General features: G+C 38.5%; 4 protein-coding genes across 4 annotated transcripts in view; all 4 read right to left on the bottom strand.

Moving 5' to 3' along the window:
- The window catches only part of LOC113675458 (myotubularin-related protein 13), a 29894-nt gene extending 25695 nt beyond the window's left edge, over nucleotides 1-4199 (bottom strand). Inside the window, exons 1-5 of the mRNA XM_027192040.2 lie at nucleotides 4058-4199; nucleotides 3840-3919; nucleotides 1711-2049; nucleotides 955-1174; nucleotides 232-364 (exon numbers count right to left, since the gene is read on the bottom strand). Coding sequence (XP_027047841.2) covers nucleotides 232-364; nucleotides 955-1174; nucleotides 1711-2049; nucleotides 3840-3919; nucleotides 4058-4115 — 830 coding nt within the window. The 5' untranslated portion in view covers nucleotides 4116-4199. The remainder of the gene's footprint in view (nucleotides 1-231; nucleotides 365-954; nucleotides 1175-1710; nucleotides 2050-3839; nucleotides 3920-4057) is intronic.
- A 740-nt stretch (nucleotides 4200-4939) lies between these two features.
- On the bottom strand, nucleotides 4940-8444 carry LOC113675427 (telomere length regulation protein TEL2 homolog). The gene has a single exon (XM_027191996.2). It carries the CDS (start codon nucleotides 8442-8444, stop codon nucleotides 5892-5894), a length of 2553 nt encoding a protein of 850 aa, XP_027047797.2. The 3' UTR covers nucleotides 4940-5891.
- A 1213-nt stretch (nucleotides 8445-9657) lies between these two features.
- Nucleotides 9658-12584, bottom strand: LOC113675480 (beta-1 adrenergic receptor). The gene has a single exon (XM_089185104.1). The coding sequence runs from the start codon at nucleotides 12582-12584 to the stop codon at nucleotides 11487-11489; it is 1098 nt and encodes a 365-aa protein (XP_089041230.1). The 3' UTR covers nucleotides 9658-11486.
- Nucleotides 12585-15934: 3350 nt separating this feature from the next.
- LOC113675467 (neuroligin-4, X-linked) lies at nucleotides 15935-19997 on the bottom strand. Its single transcript, XM_027192050.2, has 2 exons — nucleotides 17625-19997; nucleotides 15935-16944 (listed from the first exon to the last, which is right to left on the bottom strand). Exons 1-2 carry the CDS (start codon nucleotides 18767-18769, stop codon nucleotides 16389-16391), a joined length of 1701 nt encoding a protein of 566 aa, XP_027047851.2. The 5' UTR covers nucleotides 18770-19997; the 3' UTR covers nucleotides 15935-16388.
- Nucleotides 19998-23472: the final 3475 nt, after the last annotated feature.

Below are 23472 nucleotides of genomic sequence, written 5' to 3'. Positions count from 1 at the left end.
ACTGTAGCCTTTGATAGACTCCTGAACCTGAAGTACATGTGGATTAGGTTTGTCAGTTAATCTCTTCCATAGTCTGGGAGGTTTCCCTGAAATCAATTATGTTTTGTGCCCTCCAAATGACAACACACCAAATTCTATTGGATACCCCTCCACTATGCCATCTAAACCATAACTATCTCAAAATTGTTTCTTGTAAAGCACTCTCTCAGAAGGGCCTCATTTCTGACTAACCTGAACTTGAGAGGATACATTAAAGCCAGCATGGCCTGGGTAGCATTAGTTAACTGCGCGTAGCTGCTTGAATAAAATAAGATTTTGTTTTCTGTCAATGCAGCACAAAAGAGGGACAGCATGTTGTGGATTCCTGTCAACAGATTCAAAATACGTTTATTATGCACTGTATCACTAACTAACAATAAAGCTGTCTTGAGTGAGAGGCCAAAATACAGCCTTTGCAGTATGGGAGAGTGCATGTTTTCTTAATGAGTTGTGATATCCTCTCTTGAAATGCATGAGTGAGTGTTCTCATTTCCATTTAAGACTTTGAAGCCATCTCCTTTCCAGTTGAGTATTCTTCCACACATTTCCTCTTTTTTTTTTTGGAGGTCTACAAGGGCGTATTTTGATCAAGGATGAAGTGCATAAAGGAAAAAACCAGCTAGATCATTGAAGCCTACAGCCAGACAACAGACGCCATTTTGAATTATGTTGGTAACTACATGTACTCAGACAAAAATTTTGGCCCCGTAGATATTTGAACAAAAGACTACAGCACAACTTTAGGCATAGAAGCAAACCTAGTAAGAGAGGCAGGGGACAACACATTTAATTCAAGTTTTAATGCATAAATTAATTCAAATCCACATCAAATCCTCACAGTGTGACTGACATCATATCATGAAGTAAAAGAGACATAGCTCCTTCAATGTCTTCCCATGACAATTCAACACTTACCAAGCTGATTGAACAAGATAGAGAGTGATTTTCCTGTTACTGGAAGAGTTTCAGATGCAGGAGGGGAGAGGGTTTGCCGATCACCTGCACCCATGGAAAAGGTCATCTTTGGACCCCCAGGGGGCGGAACCTGAACAAATCCAAGGACACAGCCAACTAGTGCCTCTAACGATTTACCATTTTCAGACAGAAATGACCAATAGATGGTTATTAGGCAGCTCTGAAATAATTAGACAATATATATCATGTCAATAATTAAAATTCAATTAAACAAAATAGTTATTGACAGTAACATCTAAAATAACACAAAGCTACATTTCTAAATTGAGTGCTCTTCGAACCCAGAGAGTTGTCTGTATTTTTACTTGAGGCATCTACAACTGAAAACCACACTAATCAAATATTGATCAATTTTTATCAGCAGCTGTTCTGTTGTTGTTGTTTTTTTTTTGTATTGATAGTCATCCTATTTCATAGCTTGTACTTTTTTTACCACTGGATCAGTATGAATGAGAACAATGAGTTTACTCTGTGCAAATGACAGGGAGAAGTGGCCTAGACACTTAAAACATTTTTAAGACAACAGAAGTACTTCCTGTATGAGATCTAAATGTATGCAGTTTCCTAGAACTCCCAGGAACAGGAAAAAACTACTTTTCTTGATAGCATTTTCAAATGATGACACTACTGACTTCCATTATTAATGAAGGAGGGGTGTTTTAAGCTCTTTTTCACCAACATGAGACAAGCTCTAACCTTTAAGATGTCAAAGTAGCTTGCTCTTGACACAAGACACAAGCACTTTGGTGCAAACATCTCTGTCATTGAAGAATCTTCTGAATTGATTTTTATTCCAGGCACACCATCCGAAAATCTCTTATCAGATAATGAAGAATCTGATTGACTGCCATCCTTATGAACTTCCCTGTTGGGGGACTTTACTGCTCTATGTTTGGATTTGGCTGGACTGCACTTTTCATAGAATGTGAAGCAGGCACAATATCGATGATCTCCTTCCATATCAGTGAGAACAGCAACAAAGAAAGTTGGTGGTTTGTAGTAATTTGAGTAGTTCCATCCTCCAGGTTGACAAAACTACAGAAAATATCATTCAAAATTGAGAATAAACTGTGTGACACCTCTTGTTTTTGACCACAAAAAAAAGACACAAATTGGTTTCTCTTGTCTGAAGTAATTTTGTTCTAAGGCATAGTAATAACATTTTCAGTTTGCCTCAGAAATCAATTATGATACAATGTAACCCACCATTAATTTTCATGCAACTCTATTTGCTACTTTAATTCACGTGGTATAATCAAGGGACAGTTATCACTCAATGACCCCTGTTTATGTCAACATTTCTCCTTAAATTTTTTTCAATGAAACAAAACAATTCTTTACAATTATTTGCTTTGCAGCTGGGCAAATATCCACCACTTCCACCCTCAATGAGGTGAGTGGTTGTTTTAGTCTATACCACACAGATACCAAAAAATTAGTTTAGTTCTCTCAATATAACAAAAAAGAGTCGCAAATTAAACTCTTGAAACATGATTTTGACTCATCAGCTGCTCAAAGGCGAACAGTACATGCTACTCACTTCCAAACTAGCCAATCAGCGACCGCAAAGCACCATTCACTTTGTGGTAAACATGTGTATCAAAAGTAGATATTTCAAGTTGGAAAAATTATATGAATTTGGCCAAGTATGTAATTTATATTAAACAACAGGACAAAGATTAGTAGTATCTATCTATAAATTTAGAGCATATCACATTTCAGGAGAAAATATGATATTTCATCACCATTAACAGAGACAACCAGGAAGTAATACACCTAAAAACACCTAGAAACAATGACAGAAAAAGAGAAAACACCCTTTTTTGTCATACTTTATAGAGCAAAACCACATTATGAAACCTAGTCCTGAATATTCATATAATTTGTATCATAAAAACTGCTGCCTGGTTAATTTCATCGGTACTCGAACGTTCAGTGAATCGATGGCGAAATCAACAAGCTTGTTTATATCGAGTATTAACATACAAAGAAAAATTTCAAGAATGAGTAAAGGATTTTCCCGCATCTTTGAAAGGTGAGATTAAAACACACCTAACACAACATAACAAGCTACAAGGGGATTAATAAAATGCAAACAAATAGCGCAAATATTGAGCCTGGACGCCACACTTCGAAAAATATCCTCAACAGGAGTACGAAGTTTAAGTGAATCTTCAATGGTTTAAAATAGAGAGGACAAACGGCGAAGACCTTTACGTATATTAGTTGTTAATATTAAGTACTATGGAGTGTATGAAAAGAAGTATATTTTAGGCTGTAACTAAACGAATTCTGTGGCATCACACTGAGACTAAACTGCAATAACGACAGCAAACACGCTAAAATGAGATTCAATCATGTCTAGAGCGAGTTTAAACAATGGTGAGCTTCAGTGCTGAGAGTATATAAAGGTTTCCCTCCTTACAGAAGCCATACTTAATACCAAAGGCTGCTCTACGAACGAAATCGAAAGCCAAAAATCCTTTCTGAACTAATTGAATAAGCTATAGAGAGTGCCAGCTATGGATTTCTACCCCGTTATACCATTAAGCATTTACGTGATCAGGAATTAAAGACCTCAGGAAAGCTAAGACTATCGTTCTCCTCCTGAGAAAAATTTCTTCTCCGGCCTTGATTTAATTCTGGGAGAAACCGATATTAACGCTGTAAAAGAGAGGCACAAAAACAATACTCGAGGTTTACAAAACTTGCCCGTATGTTCAATGTATATCCACGATAGAAAATGATCACAAGAGAATCGGCAAAAGGATCACGCACGAATTTTCAACCTTGCACTTGCCGGCTTTCAATAACGACAAACCTACCAATTCGAGTCCTTCTGGAAACGTTGCATCTTTACGGTCTTTACTCGGGAAGCGTTGTATTACTTTTCCTTTAACTTCTCCTGCAAATCGACAACAAAAATCAAACGTTACAATTTATGTTAAGAAAGAAACTCGAAAATTTCCAGAGGAGTGCGATGTTTGCAACAGATATCCTAGCAGCGAGACACGATGCTGAGGGAAACCCATATAGTTCTAACCATTCTTTGAGTCCCTGTCTATTCCAGCAACGGCAAAATAATCAGCAAGACGGGACATTTCTTGAGATGGAATGTCATGTAGGCGACCATATCCATCCACCCTTTCCTTTGGACGCCATTTTGGATTGGGCTTCACGCATGCGCTGAGACTTCTATTTGGGAAGGTGTGGCAGAGAGTAATTTGTTTTGAATAGGGGTCCAATGGTGACTCATTAGGGATGAATGCTGCGACTTTCATGTTAATTTTTTGACAACAAAGAGGTGACAAAAAGCATTATAAACCTAACCATTATCTCATCTCCATTTCAACCTTATGTGAAATCTTCCCTTAAGAAAGCCTTTAGTCTCCTAAACTGCTTTCCAATGAGATATAAAAAGCAAGGAATGTCACTTCACTATTGAATGACACAAAAAGCAAGAACAGTATTCAAATCCAGTTGAAACTCTGCTCTATCAAGGCCATTTCTTGTAAGAAGGTTTGTTAGAAAGATCAGGAAGCAAAATGCCATTTTTTTTCCCTTAGTTATTTTCCTACCATAGGTTACCGTGCAAGAAGATACTATCCACTACCATCTGCAGCTCCTCTATTTTTGCAAATAGGATCATGAAAAAAAAATTTCAAGCCATAGCCTACTATTAATTGTATTAACCTTCTACACCCTAGTATCAGTATGCATTTCCTCCATACTATTCACCATGCATTTCTTGAGGTGCTTACAAGGAGAATTTGTTCACTAATCAGGAGCTGTTGTAGTCAGCAATTATTTGCCTATTTTCATGAACCTTCATCTTTAATCCAGGGGTGATACTGTGGGGAGAAACTAGTCACTCTAAGGGGTTAAAGGGTTGGATTTAAGACAATGAGATCAACAAATGACAACATTTTCAATACAATAATTTTATTGAAAATCTGGAGTAAATAAGCTTAATAAAGAGGGAGTGGTCAACAAAACAAGTCCCTAGATGCAAACTATTTATTTGGACTGAGCTCCTGAAGTGATGCTTAACAAGATGGAGACCTAAAAATGTGCTCCAATTGAGGATTAGTAAAAATTATTTATTCAGTGGGAAGGTTCAATCATAAATAGTTCCAGCAAGTCTAGGATGAAAGTGAATGCCCACTAACAAAATGTTTGGGTCTAAGACACAGGGCTTTTTCATTCTGATATTGCCAGGATGATTTTATCATTATTTGTTATCTGCTGTAAATGAAATCAAAATTGTAACAACAACTGATTTAAAATTGAAAGCCAGGAAATATTAAAAGATGTGGAAGGTAAAATCAAAATACAAGTAATGTAAAAATTAAACTTTTTTAGTTACTTTGGACTTGGCAATTATAAGTTTTAGCAATGGGTTTAAGACTAAGAGAGACAGCCCCCAAAGCAAGATCACCTTGGTTTAAGCTTGGATTTACCAAAAAACAGTAAACTTAAACCCAATTAAGTACTTAGGTAACCTGTAATGGATGGCACTCCATAACAAGGAAGTAAATTAAAGTCTTCCTCCTCTCAAGTTGAAGCAGCCTTGATCCTTTAATATCAATTACATTTCTAATGAAACAGTGCAACGCAATAAGAAATTCTAATTATGAAATTCTTGTCAAAAAAAGTAGATGTTACATTTTACTATCCACAACAATAGTGATATGTTATGGAAATTAAAGTTTACAACTATAGGTTATAATAGAACAGAGTATAAAATAATCCATCCAGAACTAGGAAGTGCCTGGCAAAGTCATTGCTTACAATGACAAAAGGGCACAATAGTGCAATTAGGTCAGCAAAAGTGTTGAAAAAGCCTTAGCAAGAAAAGTTTAGACAAGCAGCAATGATCAACCATGCACAACAACTTGACTCTTAAAAACATCTTCTAACAAAACAAGTGTCTGAAAAGCTGCTTTCACACTGTCTGCATCAGTATCATTTTGGACTGTTGTCTTCAGCCAGTCATAAAGCTCAGAGAGTTCCCCAGGAGCATCATTCAAAAGAGTGGCAGAAGGAACAGAAACTGCAACCATGGCCTGAGCAAAGATCAGTGCCTGACGCACAAATGATTCTGAGTGATACTTCAGAGCCCAAGTGAACTCCAAGAGGGCCTTGCCCATATTCCTGGCTATAGGAGTTTCTCTAGCAGAGTACATGATTATTCCAAGAGTGTAAACAAGCCTGCCAAGGACAAGTGTGTCTTCGCCCAAAAGATCCAATGTGTTCACTTTGCTGTCAAAGTTCTTCATTAATGGAAAAAAGAAATATCCAGCCACACTAGCAAACTTGTTAGCAACAGGTTTGGGTTGAGGGTGTGATGGCCCCTTGGTAAATCTCTTTGTTTTACCATCAATTCTCTCCTGTACAATCTTCTGCCACTCAGGTATGGCTTGCAAAGATTTATAAGATTCTGCTTGTGGGAGTGGAAACCTTCTTGGTACTTCTTTTGTTTTTGTTATTTCCACTGGTGTTGAAAGCCTCTGTGCTGCATCAGCAAGAACACTTAACATGTCCATCCTCTGCTGTAAATTGTAATTTGGAGCAAAAAATTCCTCAGTCAAGTAACAAGCAATCTGTTCAGGACACCTAATAAGCATAGCAACTATTGCACTGTGACGTAGTTCACCAAACATATCAGTGGAATATCGGTCCTGAAGATGAAGTAGAACTTTCACTAATTCTTCACAGACATCCTCCAGGTCATCCATTTCAGCACAAACAAGTTTCTCCACATTTTTCAATGATGCTTCCATTTTTGATGGGTCTTCTGATGCTAAAAGGCCTTCGATACAATCTCGCAAATACTTTGGAGCCTCAGATTTCAAATCCCTGTCATCTTCTTCTCTGAGATCATATGGCACCAAATCATCATCATCTTCACAACTCTGAGGAGAGTTTTTCTTAGTAGAGACTTTTGCAGAGGAACTCTCTTCAGTTGTCAGTTTATCATTGCCTTTGCTTTCAACATTAAGCTCATTTCTCTTTCCTGCATTTCTCAAATCCATCCTCTCCTGTGGACCTTTAGACAGTGATTTCAACAGTTTAGTATCATCATCTTCCACATATCCAAAGGCAAGTTTCTCTCCATTAGGTTCAAGGGAAGATGTAACACATTCCCCGACCACCATGCCAAGATGTTGCACTTTTTCCAAAGGGCTCTCTAAATGACTCTGCACACCAACTAACAACTTGTTTAGCAGTTCATATTTTTCAGATTTCTTTTCTTCAATGTTCAAATGACCAAATGAGAGAACTACTGCACACGTGACATAAAAATGCTGGTCATATGTTGTGTGCTTAATTGCGCTTCTATCGCCCCAGATGTCAAAAAGAGTGTGTAACACTTCCACCAGCAAATGCCTGTGCTTACACCCAGATAAATATCCTATGATGTTGTAAAGAACATTCATATTGGAATAGCTTCTCATCAGTAGAAACTTGGATGTCAGCAAATACTTGAGTTTGGAGTTGGTGAGCACTGAATCACCAAAAAGCTTAGAAATTAGGGAGGGGTCATCTGCTATCTTTAGCAGGCCTTCGCTAACATGTTCCATGCTACTGTCTGGTATCCCTGTAATAAGTCGTGCACAGATCCTATTCCAAAGTGGACTCTTCTTCAGCCAATTTTCTAATGCTGGTAAAAGTATAGTAAACATTCTCTCTGCTTGCCCAGCCAGGCAAATCCGACCAATCAATTCACCAAGGAACTTGAAGGAGCAATCCTGTGACATTGTTAGGTTGTCATGTAACTTCTCCAATGCTTTGAGAATTTGACATGAAACAAGGTTGAAATAAGACGCTGGGTAGAACTGTGAACTACACTTAAATCTTAGTTTGTTTGCCACTCTCTGAGGGAGAGAAACTATCAAAGTCACGAGCTGTCCCCAAAGTTTACCTTCAAGCCCTGCTGAACTGGATTTACGTGAGCCATTTTGGGAATGCGTGGATAAACGACATTGTTCCACAAGCACATCAACCAATCTTTCTTCAGCAAAGAACTTCTCTAGTAAAGATACTATCACCTTAGCATTTTTCAAATTGGTCGCCGGTTTGGAGAGTGCGTCTCCCAGAACAAGAAGACAATCGTGTGATGGACCACGAAGGAAAAACACTTCAAAAAAATTTGTTCTCTGCTGTTCATTGAAGTTACTATAGAATCCAATTACTGGCGAAGATAGAATAAATTCAGTGAACCTCACAAAGTGATTGCTTACAAATTCACCCTTCAGAACAGGACGATTTTCGAGTGAAACTTGAGAGGGGAGCAGAGATCCTCGCAGAAATAGTTCCACCATGTCATTTAATGTTTCAATCACTTCGCTCGAGCTAGAGGCATTTGCCAGCCTATTCTGACATTCGCGAACAAATCGACGAACCTCACTTGCCAGATCTCGATCCATGTATTGCTCTATTGTATTAAGTTGACTCTGTCAAGGAAAATGTGGTCTTCGTCCGCCATATTAAATTTGTAATTCGCAAAGCAAGGTGGGAAGAGCTCCAAAGGACACCCCCTCCCCCCACATATCCACTCGTGCTTGGGGTGTGGTAGAAGTATTTCTGATTTCACCCATAGTGCATATAAATCAATCAATAACACGGTAAATAAATAAGCCAAAAAGCATGAGTCAAAACCTCAGATTCTCTTGCTGATAAATTTCTCTTGCCTCTACGTCAACTCTGTAAGGCCCATACTACAAGCACTTACGTTTACTTTTGTGTTTAACGTAGTAAGATGTCCTTACCAAGTCCATGGTTCCCAAAGAATGAATATGAATATATTTTTTTGATGGGGAAGGGGGGGATAACATTATATAGAGACCTTACTTAGCCCTTAGGTCCCTACTTGTTCACCTTATTTAAATGTAAAGTTCACTTTATTTAAAGTTACTTGTTCACTTTTATTTATTATTTATTTCTTTTCTTTATTCTTGTTCTTTATAAAAAAAAAAAAGAGAAGCGAGATAGTTTGCCCTGCAAATAGCTGGAAAGCTAATTATGGCAGGGCAAGACAAGTACATGAATTATACAAATTATCTAACGACAAGTAGTCTCTTACTCTTAAATGATAACACAGAAAAAGAAAAGCAGAAATTTTAACCCTTAGCTAGTGTATCTATGTACCAACTTTTTTAACAATCATGGGGATTTGAATATAGTTATCCTCTTTTTCTAAGATATCAAATAGCAATTTGCGTATAATTCTTTTGAAAGCTTTCTTTGGAAGATCTGTTATACAGCTTGGTATCTTATTCCACAGCTTTATTAGATGACCCTAATCAGCTCCAAATTAGTCCAAATTATCAAGAGGCAGAGCTTCCAGTTGCTTTCTTTTTTCCTAATTCTTTTTGGTGGGGAAAAATTGTATGTTTTCACAGAGTGGTCAATATTTTTTGGGATAATCATGTGGCAAGATTATCCAAGCTACAGAAGCCCTGGACAGGACTTCTTAAAGTGAAAATAAATGAAACTTCATTAAGTGACATAATGTAAAGATGCTAAATTCTCCCTGCATCTCTCTGAGTTTTAAAGGCATCAAAAGTACTTTGCTTACAAATTTGTAAGAACAAACTACATTTGAAAGGCATGCCACTGAACCTGCACAACTTCAAAGGATGTTTTTATGAAACCTTTATTTAGAAACACACTTGTTAACATACAAATCACCAAAATTTTGATGCATAGAAACAAAGTTGACATTTAATAATCAAAACAAGTTCTTATAATGTATATTGCAAACTTCAAAAATTATTCTATAATTATCATTATAAATACATCTAAATCTATTTTTAGACTTATCAAAAACCATGACCAATTTTATCTACTGTTCTTTCAATAAAAATTCCATATGTTATGTTGTAACCTGGGTATATTTATCATCTTGCATGCTCATGCTGATAACAATATTTTAAAACTTTTAGAAGAAATGGCAGTCAATCATTTCTTGTTTTGTCCACTGTTTTGAAATGTTAACCCTTTAACTCCCATGAGTGACCAAGACTGAATTTGTTGTTACTATTTCAAACCAACATCAAGCAGACAAGTGATGAGAATAAAGAAAGATGTCAATTAGGGGATTATCAGCTGATCTAATACCAAATTCCCAAAATAACACAAAAAGAGTTATATGGCAGACAGTAAGGAGAATTGCTAATGAGATCTTGGGAGTTAAAGGGTTAAACATCTTAAAGCACAGGAGACCCAATGAGAACATGTGTGGTCTTGGAACAAACAAGCCTACTCTTTCATCAAAAGGGTCACAGTTACCTATATTGGTTGTTTAACTCTCTGCACCCTAACATCACTATGCATATTCTCCATACTGTTCTCCGTACATTTTCAAAGAGGCTGACAAGGAGAATTTGTTCAACAATCAAGAGCTGCTTTAGTTGGTGATCATCTTCTCTATTCTCATGACTTCCATGTTTGATTCAGGGGTGATATTGTAAGGAGAAATTAGATGCTAGTCACTCTTAGGGGCTTAAGGGTGAAAAGTTTGAAGTGTATATGAACAGTGACATAAACCCTGCATGCACCTCCTACTGATGAGTATCAATTTGGTTCCAATTTTCAAATTAAAAAATATCACCAACTTCAAAAAAAACATATTCTACATTGATTATTGAACATGAAAACCCCAGTGACAATGCTCTAAAAATTAACTCCAATTTGAACACTAGTAGACTGTTGAAGAATATTTTACATTTCTCGAAGAAAACAAGAAAATTAACTAACAGTAAAAAATAAAAGTTATTAATTTCTACCACACTTGTGTTTTGCTTTTAAACATTTCAGTTTTTAACACTATCCATACATATACCTGCTTTATTACTGTCTGGTAAAAGTTACCCCATCATTCAAACTCAGTTAGTTGAATACAACCAAACTCTACTGAATCAACATTTTCCTATGAGGTTCTTGTTTTTCCTCTAAAATTCCATGATCAGTGAACACAAAAACACATCCCTTATGTGTTGGGAATTTTCAAATTTATGCACAATAACCCGAATAGTTTATGATTTCTCTATTACTTAACAGGTAAGTCAAAATCATATGCTGTATGATCAAGGATTGAAACAGATCTGGTTTAACTACTTACAGTTCTGTTTGACTGGTTAGATAAAATTAACCAAAGAAAACTATGTGTTTAATTTTGTCCTATCATTAAATGCAATCACACGCTTTAGATATGATTGAGTTTGACTCACTCCCTAGGTTTTTTTTTTATTTTCAGTGCATCTATCCTAACAGTACGTGATATAATTGCTTGAGGTCACACAAAACGTCTGCACAGAGAAAAGGTTTCACAGCGATCATTTCTTTGGGAAACGATCTCTGTCAAACCATCAGCAACTTCAAGGATGCCTACCTACAGTTGTCGAGAAAAGGAAATACGCACCTTGGAATCCAAAATATAACAAAACTGAGAGTAATTCGAACAACAATCATGATGCAGCAAAGTTTTTGGAGTGTTTTCTGTACATCATTGATGGTTTCACTCTGTTAGGCTCGCCCAGGCGGTACTTCCTCGTGTCCTTCTGTTTCTGATAACAGGCATATGGACAAAGCATATCTACAAACACCTCTCTAAACTCCTTACTCCAATAACCCAGCAACAGGGCAAATGATGGAGGGAAGCAATAAGTCATGATCTCTGTCAAACCATCGGCAACTTCGTGGATGCCTGCCGCGTTGCTGTTGTCAAGAAGAAGAAATACGCACCTTGGAATCCAAAATATAACAAAACTGAGAGTAATTCGAACGACAATCTTGGACCAGGTTGTTTCCTTGGTGATCGATGGAAAATCAGCATAGTCCAAGTTTTTGATCTGTCTTCCACAGACATCCACTGTGTGAGTATGGCTTACAGCTGTTTTCATAACTTGCCACTGCAAAATCAACATGAAGACCACAGGAGTCAGAACTTCAATGCCGACGAACGCATAAACGTAACTTATGGTGTAGGTTGTACTCAACTTGCAGTTCAACGATTTTCCGACATCGTCGTCGAAATTGGCAAACATAAACGACACCAGCACGGCAATGCTCCAACAAAGAACGATTAGGCAAAACGTACGGCCACTGGTCAAGCATTTCTGATACCACTTGTACCGGGAGATTGAGAAGTAACGATCCAAGCTCAGTGTTGCCAGCGTGTAGACAGTCACGGTACAAAACAGCACAAAAAAGGTGCCATATGTCTCACACAATCCTGGTTTATTCAGCCATGTGTTTTTGTCCACAAAGCTCAGGACTCGAAGTGGCATTACCACACCAGCCATGAGCAAATTTGCGCAGGAGAGGCTCGTGATGTAAAGATGAGTGCGGAAACGAAGGATCTTGCTTTTGAAGATGGCGGCCAGGATTAGGAGATTACCAAAAGCCGTAAACAAAATCAAAATTGCGAACGCAATAGCGTTGATCATGTCTCCTGCATTCACAACTGAATTTCGTAGCTCCTCTCCATTGCTGGCTGTTGACTCCACCATATCTTTAGTAGAAGACATAATTGTCGATGAAACAGTTCCTGCGAGTGGTGCCATGAAGATTGCCGCCCTTTAGTCAAGACAGCTGTTTACAGTCGATTCATTCTGCTTGCATTGTGAGTATGATCATCGACTGAGATGTCTTTTAAATATCGCCAAGGGATTCTAGACGAAACGAATAAGACTGGGCAACTTTTTTAACGTAACAAACGGACTACTATGTAACTTTATAAGTAAGAACGTAAGCTTAGTTCAGTCTTTAACCTCCCACTTTCTACTAGAAATCTGATAGAAAATATATGACGCTTCGTGGAATTGATATGCATCCCGCATTTCCATAGTTACTGCGCCGTGAATGGTTCAAGATAAGTGATGGTTCTTTGTTCTTGTGCATTCATTCGTAACAAAAGCTAATTATTAACTCTCTTATGGAGGGTGCTTGACTTTATTGATGTGGTGTTTGAGTTGTATTCGAGCGATTAAAACCAACTTACCTCCTTCAAAAACTTCGCAGCTTTTGGGCATGTCACACAACACGCTTCCCTGACAACATGCTACGTGACAAACCCTTCACCGCGGATTAAAACTATGCGTGGTCTAACATCTGGTCTCCAAATTGTCGTCTTTCTCTGTCTCCGTGGACTGTCCTTTCTGTCATAAAAAAAGAAAAGAAAATGATTAAGTTGTAGCTGAGGTAAGGAATTTGTAGATACGTGAATGTTTTTTTGAGACATTTTGGCGGGAAGCAATCCCAGATCCTCGCATGAACTTGCATTTTATCGAATAAAGGGGTAAGTTTCTGAAGAAACTGTGGTGCTGCGTCGGTGGGAGAGTGTAGCAGGTAATTTAGTGTTAACAACTGAGTTCAAAACGTAAATTAGCCACCGTAAAGGGTAAAAAAGCTGACGTTTCGAGCGTTAGCCCTTCGTCAGAGCGATTGGAGGAATTGTGGGTTGTGTTTGGGTTTATATGCAGAAAGTGGAGCTACCCCATTGGTGGGAATACGTTTTCCGAACTGCTTAGATGTAAGGAAAGGCCGCAGACTGCCATATGCTGTTTAGAATGATTAGGAAGATTAAAGTGTCTGGCGACTGGTTTGGATGCGTCCTTGTCATTTCTTTCCACGTCGCGAAGGTGTTCTCGGAATCGGTCACCTAGTCGTCTTCCTGTTTCGCCGATGTATAACTTATTGCAAGAAGTGCAATAAGTTATATAACGTTGGCGGAGGTACACGTAAAGTGATAAGTGATCTTAATGGTGAAATTAGAAGATCCTCGCAGCTAAGAACACTACTGAAACTAGTAGTTGTAAGTAGGACCTGAAAAAAATTTCAGGCCCGTACGGGATTTGAACCCATGACCTCTGCGATACCGGTGCAGCGCTCTACCAATTGAGCTAACAAGCCAACTGGGAGCTGGTCAATGAATTGGGTACAAATAAACATCCGAGTGAATGAAGATTTAGATATATGAAAATTCACATATTTGCACTGCGGTGGAAAGATGAAATTAGAGGATCCTCGCAGCTAAGAACACTACTGAAACTAGTAGTTGTAAGTAGGACCTGAAAAAAATTTCAGGCCCGTACGGGATTTGAACCCATGACCTCTGACTTGTTAGCTCAATTGGTAGAGCGCTGCACCGGTATCGCAGAGGTCATGGGTTCAAATCCCGTACGGGCCTGAAATTTTTTTCAGGTCCTACTTACAACTACTAGTTTCAGTAGTGTTCTTAGCTGCGAGGATCTTCTAATTTCATCTTTCCACCGCAGTGCAAATATGTGAATGATCTTAATGGATTTCTTGGGTCCCGATATTTTCTCTACGTTATGAATGAAAGAACAAGTTTTGCATCGTGAGCGAGTGCATTTGAAAGTTCCAGATTGGTCATTGGTTTGAAATGAACTCCTGACTAAAAAGTTGCCTATGTTTTTGTCACGTTTGAATGAAATAAGTGGGGGTTGCGAAAAGATAGTGCCAGTCTCTGAATCGTTTTGGAGTAATTTTAAATTTTTAAGAATGATAGATTTAACTGCGTGGTTGTGAGGATGAAATGTAAGAGTAAATGGCATGCGGTCAGTGTTTTCCTTCTCAGCCGTTCGTAATGCTGACCGTCGATCAATTTGTTGGGCACCGCTTGAACAACAGAAACAGGATAACCACGTTTATCGAAAAACTGGCACACTGCCTCTGATTTTTTGGAAAAATCAGAGTCGTCACTACATAAACGACGAAGTCTGAGAAACTGTGAAAAACGGTATGGAGTTCTTGACGTGTGATGGATGTGAAGATGAATACAACAAGTAACTATGTGAATCTGTAGGTTTGTAGTAAACACTAGTGCATAAACCTTTGCCTTCAATTGAAATTTTGATGTCTAGAAAAGCCAAAGAAGTGTCGGAAATTTCCCAGGTATATTTAAGAGCCGGATGAAAGGAATTGACGGTTATAAATTGAGTTATAAATTGAGGAATTTCACCCTCAAAGATTAGTCTACAAAAGTTCACCTGGAATCACGTTTAAACGTCAAGAAAGATGAGGTAAGTAAATTCAAACAAGTTATTCAAGGTTATGAGAATTTTCCCCCGGCCGATTGGCAATGAAATGGCGTGTAATCTTGTTTGCTTCTGTTGTTTGTTTGTTTGTTTTTTTCCCTTGCCTTACAAATGGTTACTTCGATGAGTTTGATTTCAGGGGAATTTCCGGTCTTATGTTTGCTAGGCATGCGGTAATGTTCATATCCTTCCTTGAATCACTGCGATTCCATTAATTTCTTTGGTGATGTTCAAAGACTGACTGAAAATTACTTTAAAATATCATCAAACTTCCCAAACATTATATATCAGTAAATATAGTTGTAAATAAGTTAAGTGAATCATTTCGTCATACATGTTTAAATGTTTAGGAAAAGAATTAAGGATTTAAGTGCTACCAAGAAGGAAAGGTCCTATGATTTCATACATTGTGTAGCCAAGCTGTGGAAGGGCAATCCCTAGCGCAGGCAACATCCTCCTACGACTGAGAAAACTTCAGTTCCTTCCAAAAAAAAAGCTGCGCTGCATATGTGCACAACGTAAATGAATGACGTTAACTACCGCTCCAAATGGCACAAGACCAAGCCTGATTTCAACCCAATGCTAATTTTACACTGAAAACTGAGAAGCTATCACCCTCTTTCCTGTAGTAATAAGGGAAATATGGAGGAAACTGTTCATGTTTGCATACATCCATTTAAAATATCCGTTTCTCGATCGCGCCATGACATCGTTAAAAGGAACAATCATGTGTTATACGTAAAATTTAAGAGAATGGAATTTGTATAATGAGGTCTGTTATGGCCTCTCAAAATTCAGAAGCAGCTTTCACTCATCGGTAGTAACTCTTTGTGGTAATACAGTGCATTTCCGAATAAGAAAAAAACCCATCTTTTTTTTTATTGCAACTCAATAAGAAATTGTTACGAGAAAATCAAACAAACACTTTTTCCTTGGTTACATCAGTGATGGGTTCATCCAGTAAAATTTGTCAAAATTAAGCCCAAAATTCATTTTTTATTTGACAAAGTGTAAAAGTTTCCCGGTAGTTGCGTCTTGAAATATGGTCAATTTGAAGGATTAGTTTGGATTGTACTGAATTAAAATTTTCATTAATTTCTTCTTCAAATTTGCCTTCTCGTGCTTTTAGGACTATCATCCTCCCACATGACGAATTTTACGTTCCGTTCGCTATCTTTAGACGAAACTTTTGTAAAAATAAGCTCTCGCGGACCTTGCAAAATCTTCTTTAAAACAGCGCCATCAAAAACACAGCGAATGCATTGAGAACAAACTTTCCCATGGCAGAGGCAGTGCAAGCATCACTAATTATACCACTGTCTCTTTTTCAAACTGGACTTCCATAAGCTTTGGATAATAATCGTTCCAGAACGACATCCGGCGAGGAGCAAATGAAGTCGTCATCTCGGATTTTTTATCCACCCGGAGATAGGCCCTGTGACTGGAGTTGTACCTCTCAAACGTAACACCGCTGACTGGCTGGGGCGTTGGATTTCCGAGCTTGGCAAAGTTTGTGTGCAATGTCATGATAAACAAACTGACATCTTTGTCCGACTGGTCCGGAAACAAATTCGCAAAACGAGGCATAAACGGGTTTCCAAAATCGAAGCCGACATTATCGCCATGTTTTACCCCGTGCCACACCTTGTGAAAGGGGCGTATTCTTTGCTGATAATCAAACATGTACATATAAACATCGGCATAGTTGCTGTGAATGTCGGCAACTGCGTGACTTGGGGCGTAGTAGAAATAGTCACCGACGAGGTCAACAAGCTGGGTTCTTAGTGCGTACTTATCACTTCTGTCGGGCCATGGGGTATACATAAACTGCAATGCATCCCTTATAAGGTCACCCTTCTGCTCTCTAAGGGAAAGAAAGATGTCAATTATTTTCAGTGCCAGTAAAAGCTTACTGAAAGCCGAAATGGCTATTTTTTATCTATCTTTAGCGGCATTTACACGAGCTAATTTTCCTTGGCACGTGCACAATTCGTTTCGACGAAAGGCTAACACTCGAGCTACAAACAATATCGATTCAGTTGATAAAATCAAGTTATCTTGTAACATCTCACCGACGCTGCATCACAGTTTTTTTAGAAACTTACCCTCTTTATTCCAGGAAAGATTGCTTGCTAAATATATTTTTAAAAAATGAAAACTAGACAAAGATACTCTCCGCTGCTTCAGCAAAAACTCTCTCGTAAATATCCGCTGAATACAACAAGCGCAGGTACACATCGAAAGGGCGTTCATGTACATGCATGCATTGCTTTCGCAGGAGAGAGGTCAAAAGTTGCTTGACGAGGAAAGGTTGTTGAAGCAGATTTATCTTGTCAAAGCCATTAAAGTTTCATGCCGTGTATAATCATGAAACCTTACCTACCATAGAAAAAACACCTTGTAGAAGATTTATCTTCGTTCAAAAGCTCTAAGAAAAAAATTGTGACACCTTTCCACACTTGCGATTTTACTTCAGGAATTTGTCTAAGTCTGTAAGCTCTCGTGAAAAAAATAATGGCAGTTATAGTAGATAGCTAAACTTACCTGATATTTCGCGCATACGCGGACTTTGTTAGAAATTCCCTAAAGAAAGATGGACTCACTCCGTTGTCTACACTTTCCACCATCCCATAAGACCGATTTGCAATAAATGCCATGTCAGCTCCACCCTCCCCACTGGTAAAAACAATTATTAACTTGGCTTTCTTAAACTCTCCTTTATTTCGAAGACTTCGGGGGGTGTCATGAAGAAAGTTTTTATCCACAACTGGGGCCCAGCGCCGATAATCCTGAAATTTAAATGGTATTTTATTGGAGGCGTCTTGTATCTCTTTTGCCTCTTTCTGACGAATGCAGGCCATCATTTTGCTGTGGTCGCTCGTTGGACAATTCAGGTTTTCAGCAAGCTTATTGGCAAAGTGGAGACCAAAGGAAGTCGGCTGAATTGCAAAGGGACTCAAATCCACTCCGCTCTCTGCAATGGCTTGTTGGAAGAGGCCGTTAGAAACTGGGGACAATAGATGGAGGCTGACACTTGTTCCACCAGCGCTAAATCCAAAGATAGTCACCTTACCGGAGTCCCCGCCAAAATTTTTTATGTTTCCTTTGACCCACTGAAGTGCCGCCACTTGATCCAACATTCCATAATTCCCAGGGGCAGTGGAATCCCCGGTCGTCAAAAAGCCAAATGCACCAAGACGGTATTGGATTACAACTACTACCACGCCGTACAAAGCTAAATAATCGCCGCAATATGTTATTGCACTTCCATATTGATAAGCTCCTCCATGAATGTAAACCATCACGGGTAGAAGCTGGCTTATGTTCGGGGTGTAGACATCGAGATATAAACAATCTTCGTCGTACGAAAAATTTTGAGTAAACATCCGCACATAAAATTCAGAGATCTTATTTTGGATGCAAATATTGCCGTGCTGTTTAGCTAGACGAACATTTGGTTTCCATGAAGCTGGCTCTTTAGGTGGTCTCATTCTTAGGTCCCCAACTGGTGGAGCGGCGAAAGGTATTCCAAGGAATTTGCTAACTGACTTGTATATGAAAGAAGAATTCGGGTACGATTCCTCAAGCCCTTCCACCTCTCCATAGCTTGTGGATACCCTTATGGGCGTGACTAATGGCAGCAAAACGTAGAAAAGTGATAATAGTAGTGACAGCTTTTTGGAAATCATTGTGCCTTAGTTTGAGTGAGCCACTTTTCCTTCGGCTTCATTCGAATTCTCTTCACTCGATGGAACCTGACGTGGGTTGCTGGTTCACAGTGAATGTTTGACGATATCAGTGTCATCTGATTACGTAGTAATATTGCAATAGTTTGAAACAGCTAGTATTTAAAATTATCTATGACGTCAATTAATGTCTTTATTTTCGTTTAGCTTTCTGGAAACTGAAGCTTAATCCAAAAGGAATCGAAGCCCAGGGCGAATTTAACGAGAAACTTTTTCTTGCAACTTTTCTTCTTTGTTTTTCAAGCATTGCAAAATTCTACAGATCTGAAAGGATGGATGTCTTTTCAAGGGCTTCTCCTGATATTTTAATTTTGCACACTGATCATGATGTGAATATTTGCGTGATACGGCCATATCAATATCTCTCATGGTGCGGTCTGAGCCTTTAAAGCCAATCACATGTCACTTATTGTAATTGACTTTATTGGCGATAAAGACTATCTTACCTCCTTCAAAAAATTCACAGCCTTTGGGCATAAAACACACTTCTCTGACAACATGTACGTGACAAACCTTACATCACGCATTGAAACTATCTGGTCTGATATCTGGTTTCCAACTTGTTGTCTGTCTCTGTCTCCGTGCACTGTCCTTTTTGTCATATTTTCAGTTATTTATAAGTATTATTAAAAAAAAGAAAAAGAAAAAGAAAAAATGAAAACACCTAAGTTGTAGCTAAGGTAAGGAATTTGTAGATGCGTGAATATTTTCTGATACATTTTGGCGGGAAGCAATCCCAGATCCTCGAATGAACTCGCTTTTTATTGGCCAATCAATAAATGAATGTAAATTAAATTAAATTGATGTCTTTATTTTCGTGTAGCTTTCTGGAAACTGAAGCTTAATCCAAAAGGAATCAAAGCCCAGGGCGAATTTAACTAAGAAAGTTTGTTTTTTAAGCACTGCAAAATTCTACAGATCTGTAGGGATGGATGTCTTTTAAAGTGCATCCCCTGATATTTTAATTTTGCACACTGATCATGTTGTGAATATATGCGTGATACGGCCATGTCGGTACCTCTCATGGTGCGGTCTAAGCCTTGAAAAGCCAATTATATGTCGCTTATTGAGCGGAAAACGACAAATGTGTCATGCCTGTCACATGTTTTGACATATAACCGTGACAAGCCATTATTGACTCTAACCTTTTTAGCTGTCTCGAAGTTTCCCGCAACAAGTAGTGAGACAACCATGGGTATAAGAATTGAGGCAGGCATTTGCAAGATCATCTGGATAGAAAGTAAATACGATTTGGGTAAAATCTCTTCTACACAAAGAATAAAACAGGTGCTTTCAGAATCGCCTCAACCTTTTTATCATGAAGGCGTTCAGGAGCATCTTAAAGACATCCAATAGTAAGTAAATGCTCTGATAGCGACAAATATGAAGGATATGAGCACTAGATAGCCAAAGATGATGAAGTTTGTGTCGTCTCTCTATTCTTTCGGAGTTTTTTTTCGTTAAAAACGTGAGCCATACATCAGGTAAAACTATCATGGCAATGAAAAAATGAGAAAAAGTCATACATATTCAGAGAGATATCGTTTGCGCAAGATACATGTGGAGACGGAAAAGCTTAGGATTTGCGGAGATAACACAAGAATTATGTCACAGGATTTTAGAAGGACATAAATTGAAAAATCCCGTCAACTCCGCAGCAATAAAGATGTGATAATCAGTAGCGTAATTTGAAATAGATGAGTAAGAAGGGTTTTATTTCAACTTGATAAGATACTGAGAGTATTCCTTTCCCAGCTTTCAAAACAATACATGAAGATAATTCGTAACAGTCTAGTTTTTACTGAAAAGTAGAAAAACAACCAACTTGTAAATCGTTAATCTAGTTACGCACAGGATTCTTGATTATCAGATTCTAGTTCAGCTTTCGAACTAAATGTCAAATTTACAAAGAAAATCGCCAAAATGTACAACGAACTACAACGGAGACGAGGACATACCCTTGGAAACTGACCAATGGTCCAACGCACCTTGAGTGAAGAGAAACAAACAAGTAGATCTGAAAATCGCACAAGGGTATGATCCATTCCTGAAGTAGTCCCAGTAAACCTTGAAAGTCACTCCTCCAATCGCACGGTCCTCGTCTGATATTTCAAGTTTCTTTGTTTGATTTTTTATAGGCATCACTCTATCTTCATCTGATTGATCTTCATTCTCTGAAACAGATCTCAGTTCTGACTTGCTGCCCATGTAAGAGTGTTCAAACTTGAATCAAGAATTGCGCTTACAATCCCCTTTTTCTGAAGCTCAGAAAAACTTCTTTCCTCCAACATACTACCTTTGCACAGCACAAATGACTTTATTAGCCCCATGGAAGTGTTCTTTTTGGTGGGACACCAGCAATCGCGTTTTTTTTGCTCAAAAAGCCCTTTATACATATCTTTTTGCAAAGATACGTTGAACAACTTTCTTGTCCATGGCACTTAGCAAGGTTAAGTTTACTGATCGTTACCCCCACTGGTACACACGTAGGGTCAAAGAGGCTATCCACATAAGACTTCATCCCAACAACATCAATAGGGATAGCGGAATCGACATTCCCGAAGCTTGGATACCCACGGTCAAACAACACAACAGCCGATTTATGAGGACCTATGAGGGAACACCATCTAACGACCGGAATAATAATGAGGATTGAAATGCATCAGTAACAGCGTACCAACGTACTACAAATAGCGACACGAAAACAATCGACCTCATCGCCTGATGGAGACTAGCAGTATTGCAGTCGAAACGTCGCGATCTACATCAGAAGTGACTGTCGTGGGGTAAACGAACAAAGTTCATCTCCTATCTTATACCACGATGAACAATAAGCACATATTACATTATATAATTATTACATTGTTGCAATCATGATTTCAAGCATGGCTGAAGCCATTACAAAAATCCAATAACGTACTTTCTCCGTCCACTGAACATCATTTGACAAGTCGTCAATTACACGTCTTGCTTAAAAAGAAAAAAATGGGGTTAATTGGAGATAAAGATGATTAATGTATACCACACCCCATATATAAGAGCCCACTTATAGACAAGGCATGCAGAGCAGCTTACTTCTTCTTAGCCAAGTGCTAAGAAGAGAATATTGCGCCCTTACACCCTACCCTACCCTGACCCGTCCCAAGTCCTATTCAGTGTGGGGGCAAATAATACAACAAGGATTGGGGCGCGAAGCGCAATGGAAAGGGAAACAGCGAGAGAGCTCTTCCTCTTTCCCATCAACCTTTTCTTCTCTACTTTGGCGCCGCGTAGATTTGGACAGCTACGCCAACTGTGCTCACCTTTTTGTACACGAGGCCTTTTGCTGTTGCTCAACCTTTAATTCAGCTACCGAGCTTTCGACTTTGCCGATCCTAGCAGTATGCAGGATGCTTTTCACAAATGAACCTGACAACCTAATTTACTGTACAGTGTAAGAACGGATAATTCTAGGTTTGACGTTCGACTTCTCGCAGGAGTCTCAGATTTTCCTTAGTACTAAGGACGGATATCATCTTTCTTTCGTTTTAACTATTTTCAAATTTCAGCGTTAATATAATCCTTGAGGACTTAGATTAATTATCCTCTGACCTGGGTGCTTGACAAAATGCAAAACACTTTTCTTTACTCTTTAACCGAGCTAATAATTTGCCCTACATATAATTCTTGGGCCCGATCCAGACGCCTTAATTTTCATGAGGCGAACCTAATACATTGAATAAGCACAGTCGGGATGGTGAAACAACAACTTTATTTGTACACAACAGTTACAAGTAAAATTACAGCAATTTTACAGAGAGTACAGGCTGCCCTTAATAACCATAACGGGCTAAGAAAATAAGGCAGCCACACTTAGGTGATTAATTCATAGATATTAGGGTCAGGTTCAACTTATACACACACCTCCACAAAACACAAAAAGCAGAAAAAAAACAACAACAAAAAACAAAAAAGCAAGAGAAACAACACCAGCGAGACAACTGAGGATTCCTGTAATATACAACGGAAAGCCAGAAAAAATATAGAGTTGATCTCATCACTTATGTTATTCTTAACTGTAGTTCGCTGGAACCTTCCATTGGATGTTCCATAATTTGTTGTGGCTTTCGGGATAGCATAAGTCATTTTACAGGGGAACCTAGTGTTAGAACTATCTGTGTTTCTAACAGGATCAAAAAAGGGATCAAAAACCAAGGATAAAAGTTGGTTGTGAAAATTACACATAAACACTGCAAGTTGAAGGGTTATTACATCGCACAGCTTCTCAACATTCAAGTCTTTAGATAAAGGACTTGACAGTTCAGTAAAGCTGGAGAAGGTAATTAGCCTTATAACTTTCGTCTGTAAATTAAGTAAAGGTTGCAAAGTTGATTGATATGCGTTACCCCAAGCAATTGCACAATAATTTAAGTATCGGGCTCTACTTAACAAATAGAGAAGCCTTGACTGTGCTCTGTTCTGTTGTAAAGCACGCAGGAAGCGGCTAGAGCACGAAAGAAGTGTATGGGTCGAGTGTTTCTCTCTACTTCTTTACCTCCAAAAGTGTTAAATTCGGAATTTAACACTTTTGCCTGAAGTTTTTTAGTTTCTAATACAGGATCTGAAAGTGAAATGTTCAGTGAAATTCGGCCCAATCGTGGCTCACA

The sequence above is a fragment of the Pocillopora damicornis genome, chromosome 10 (genome assembly GCF_964200805.1).
Source record: "Pocillopora damicornis chromosome 10, jaPocDami1.2, whole genome shotgun sequence".
Classification (NCBI taxonomy): Eukaryota; Metazoa; Cnidaria; class Anthozoa; order Scleractinia; family Pocilloporidae; genus Pocillopora; species Pocillopora damicornis.
This window is presented reverse-complemented; position numbering and strand designations above follow the sequence as displayed.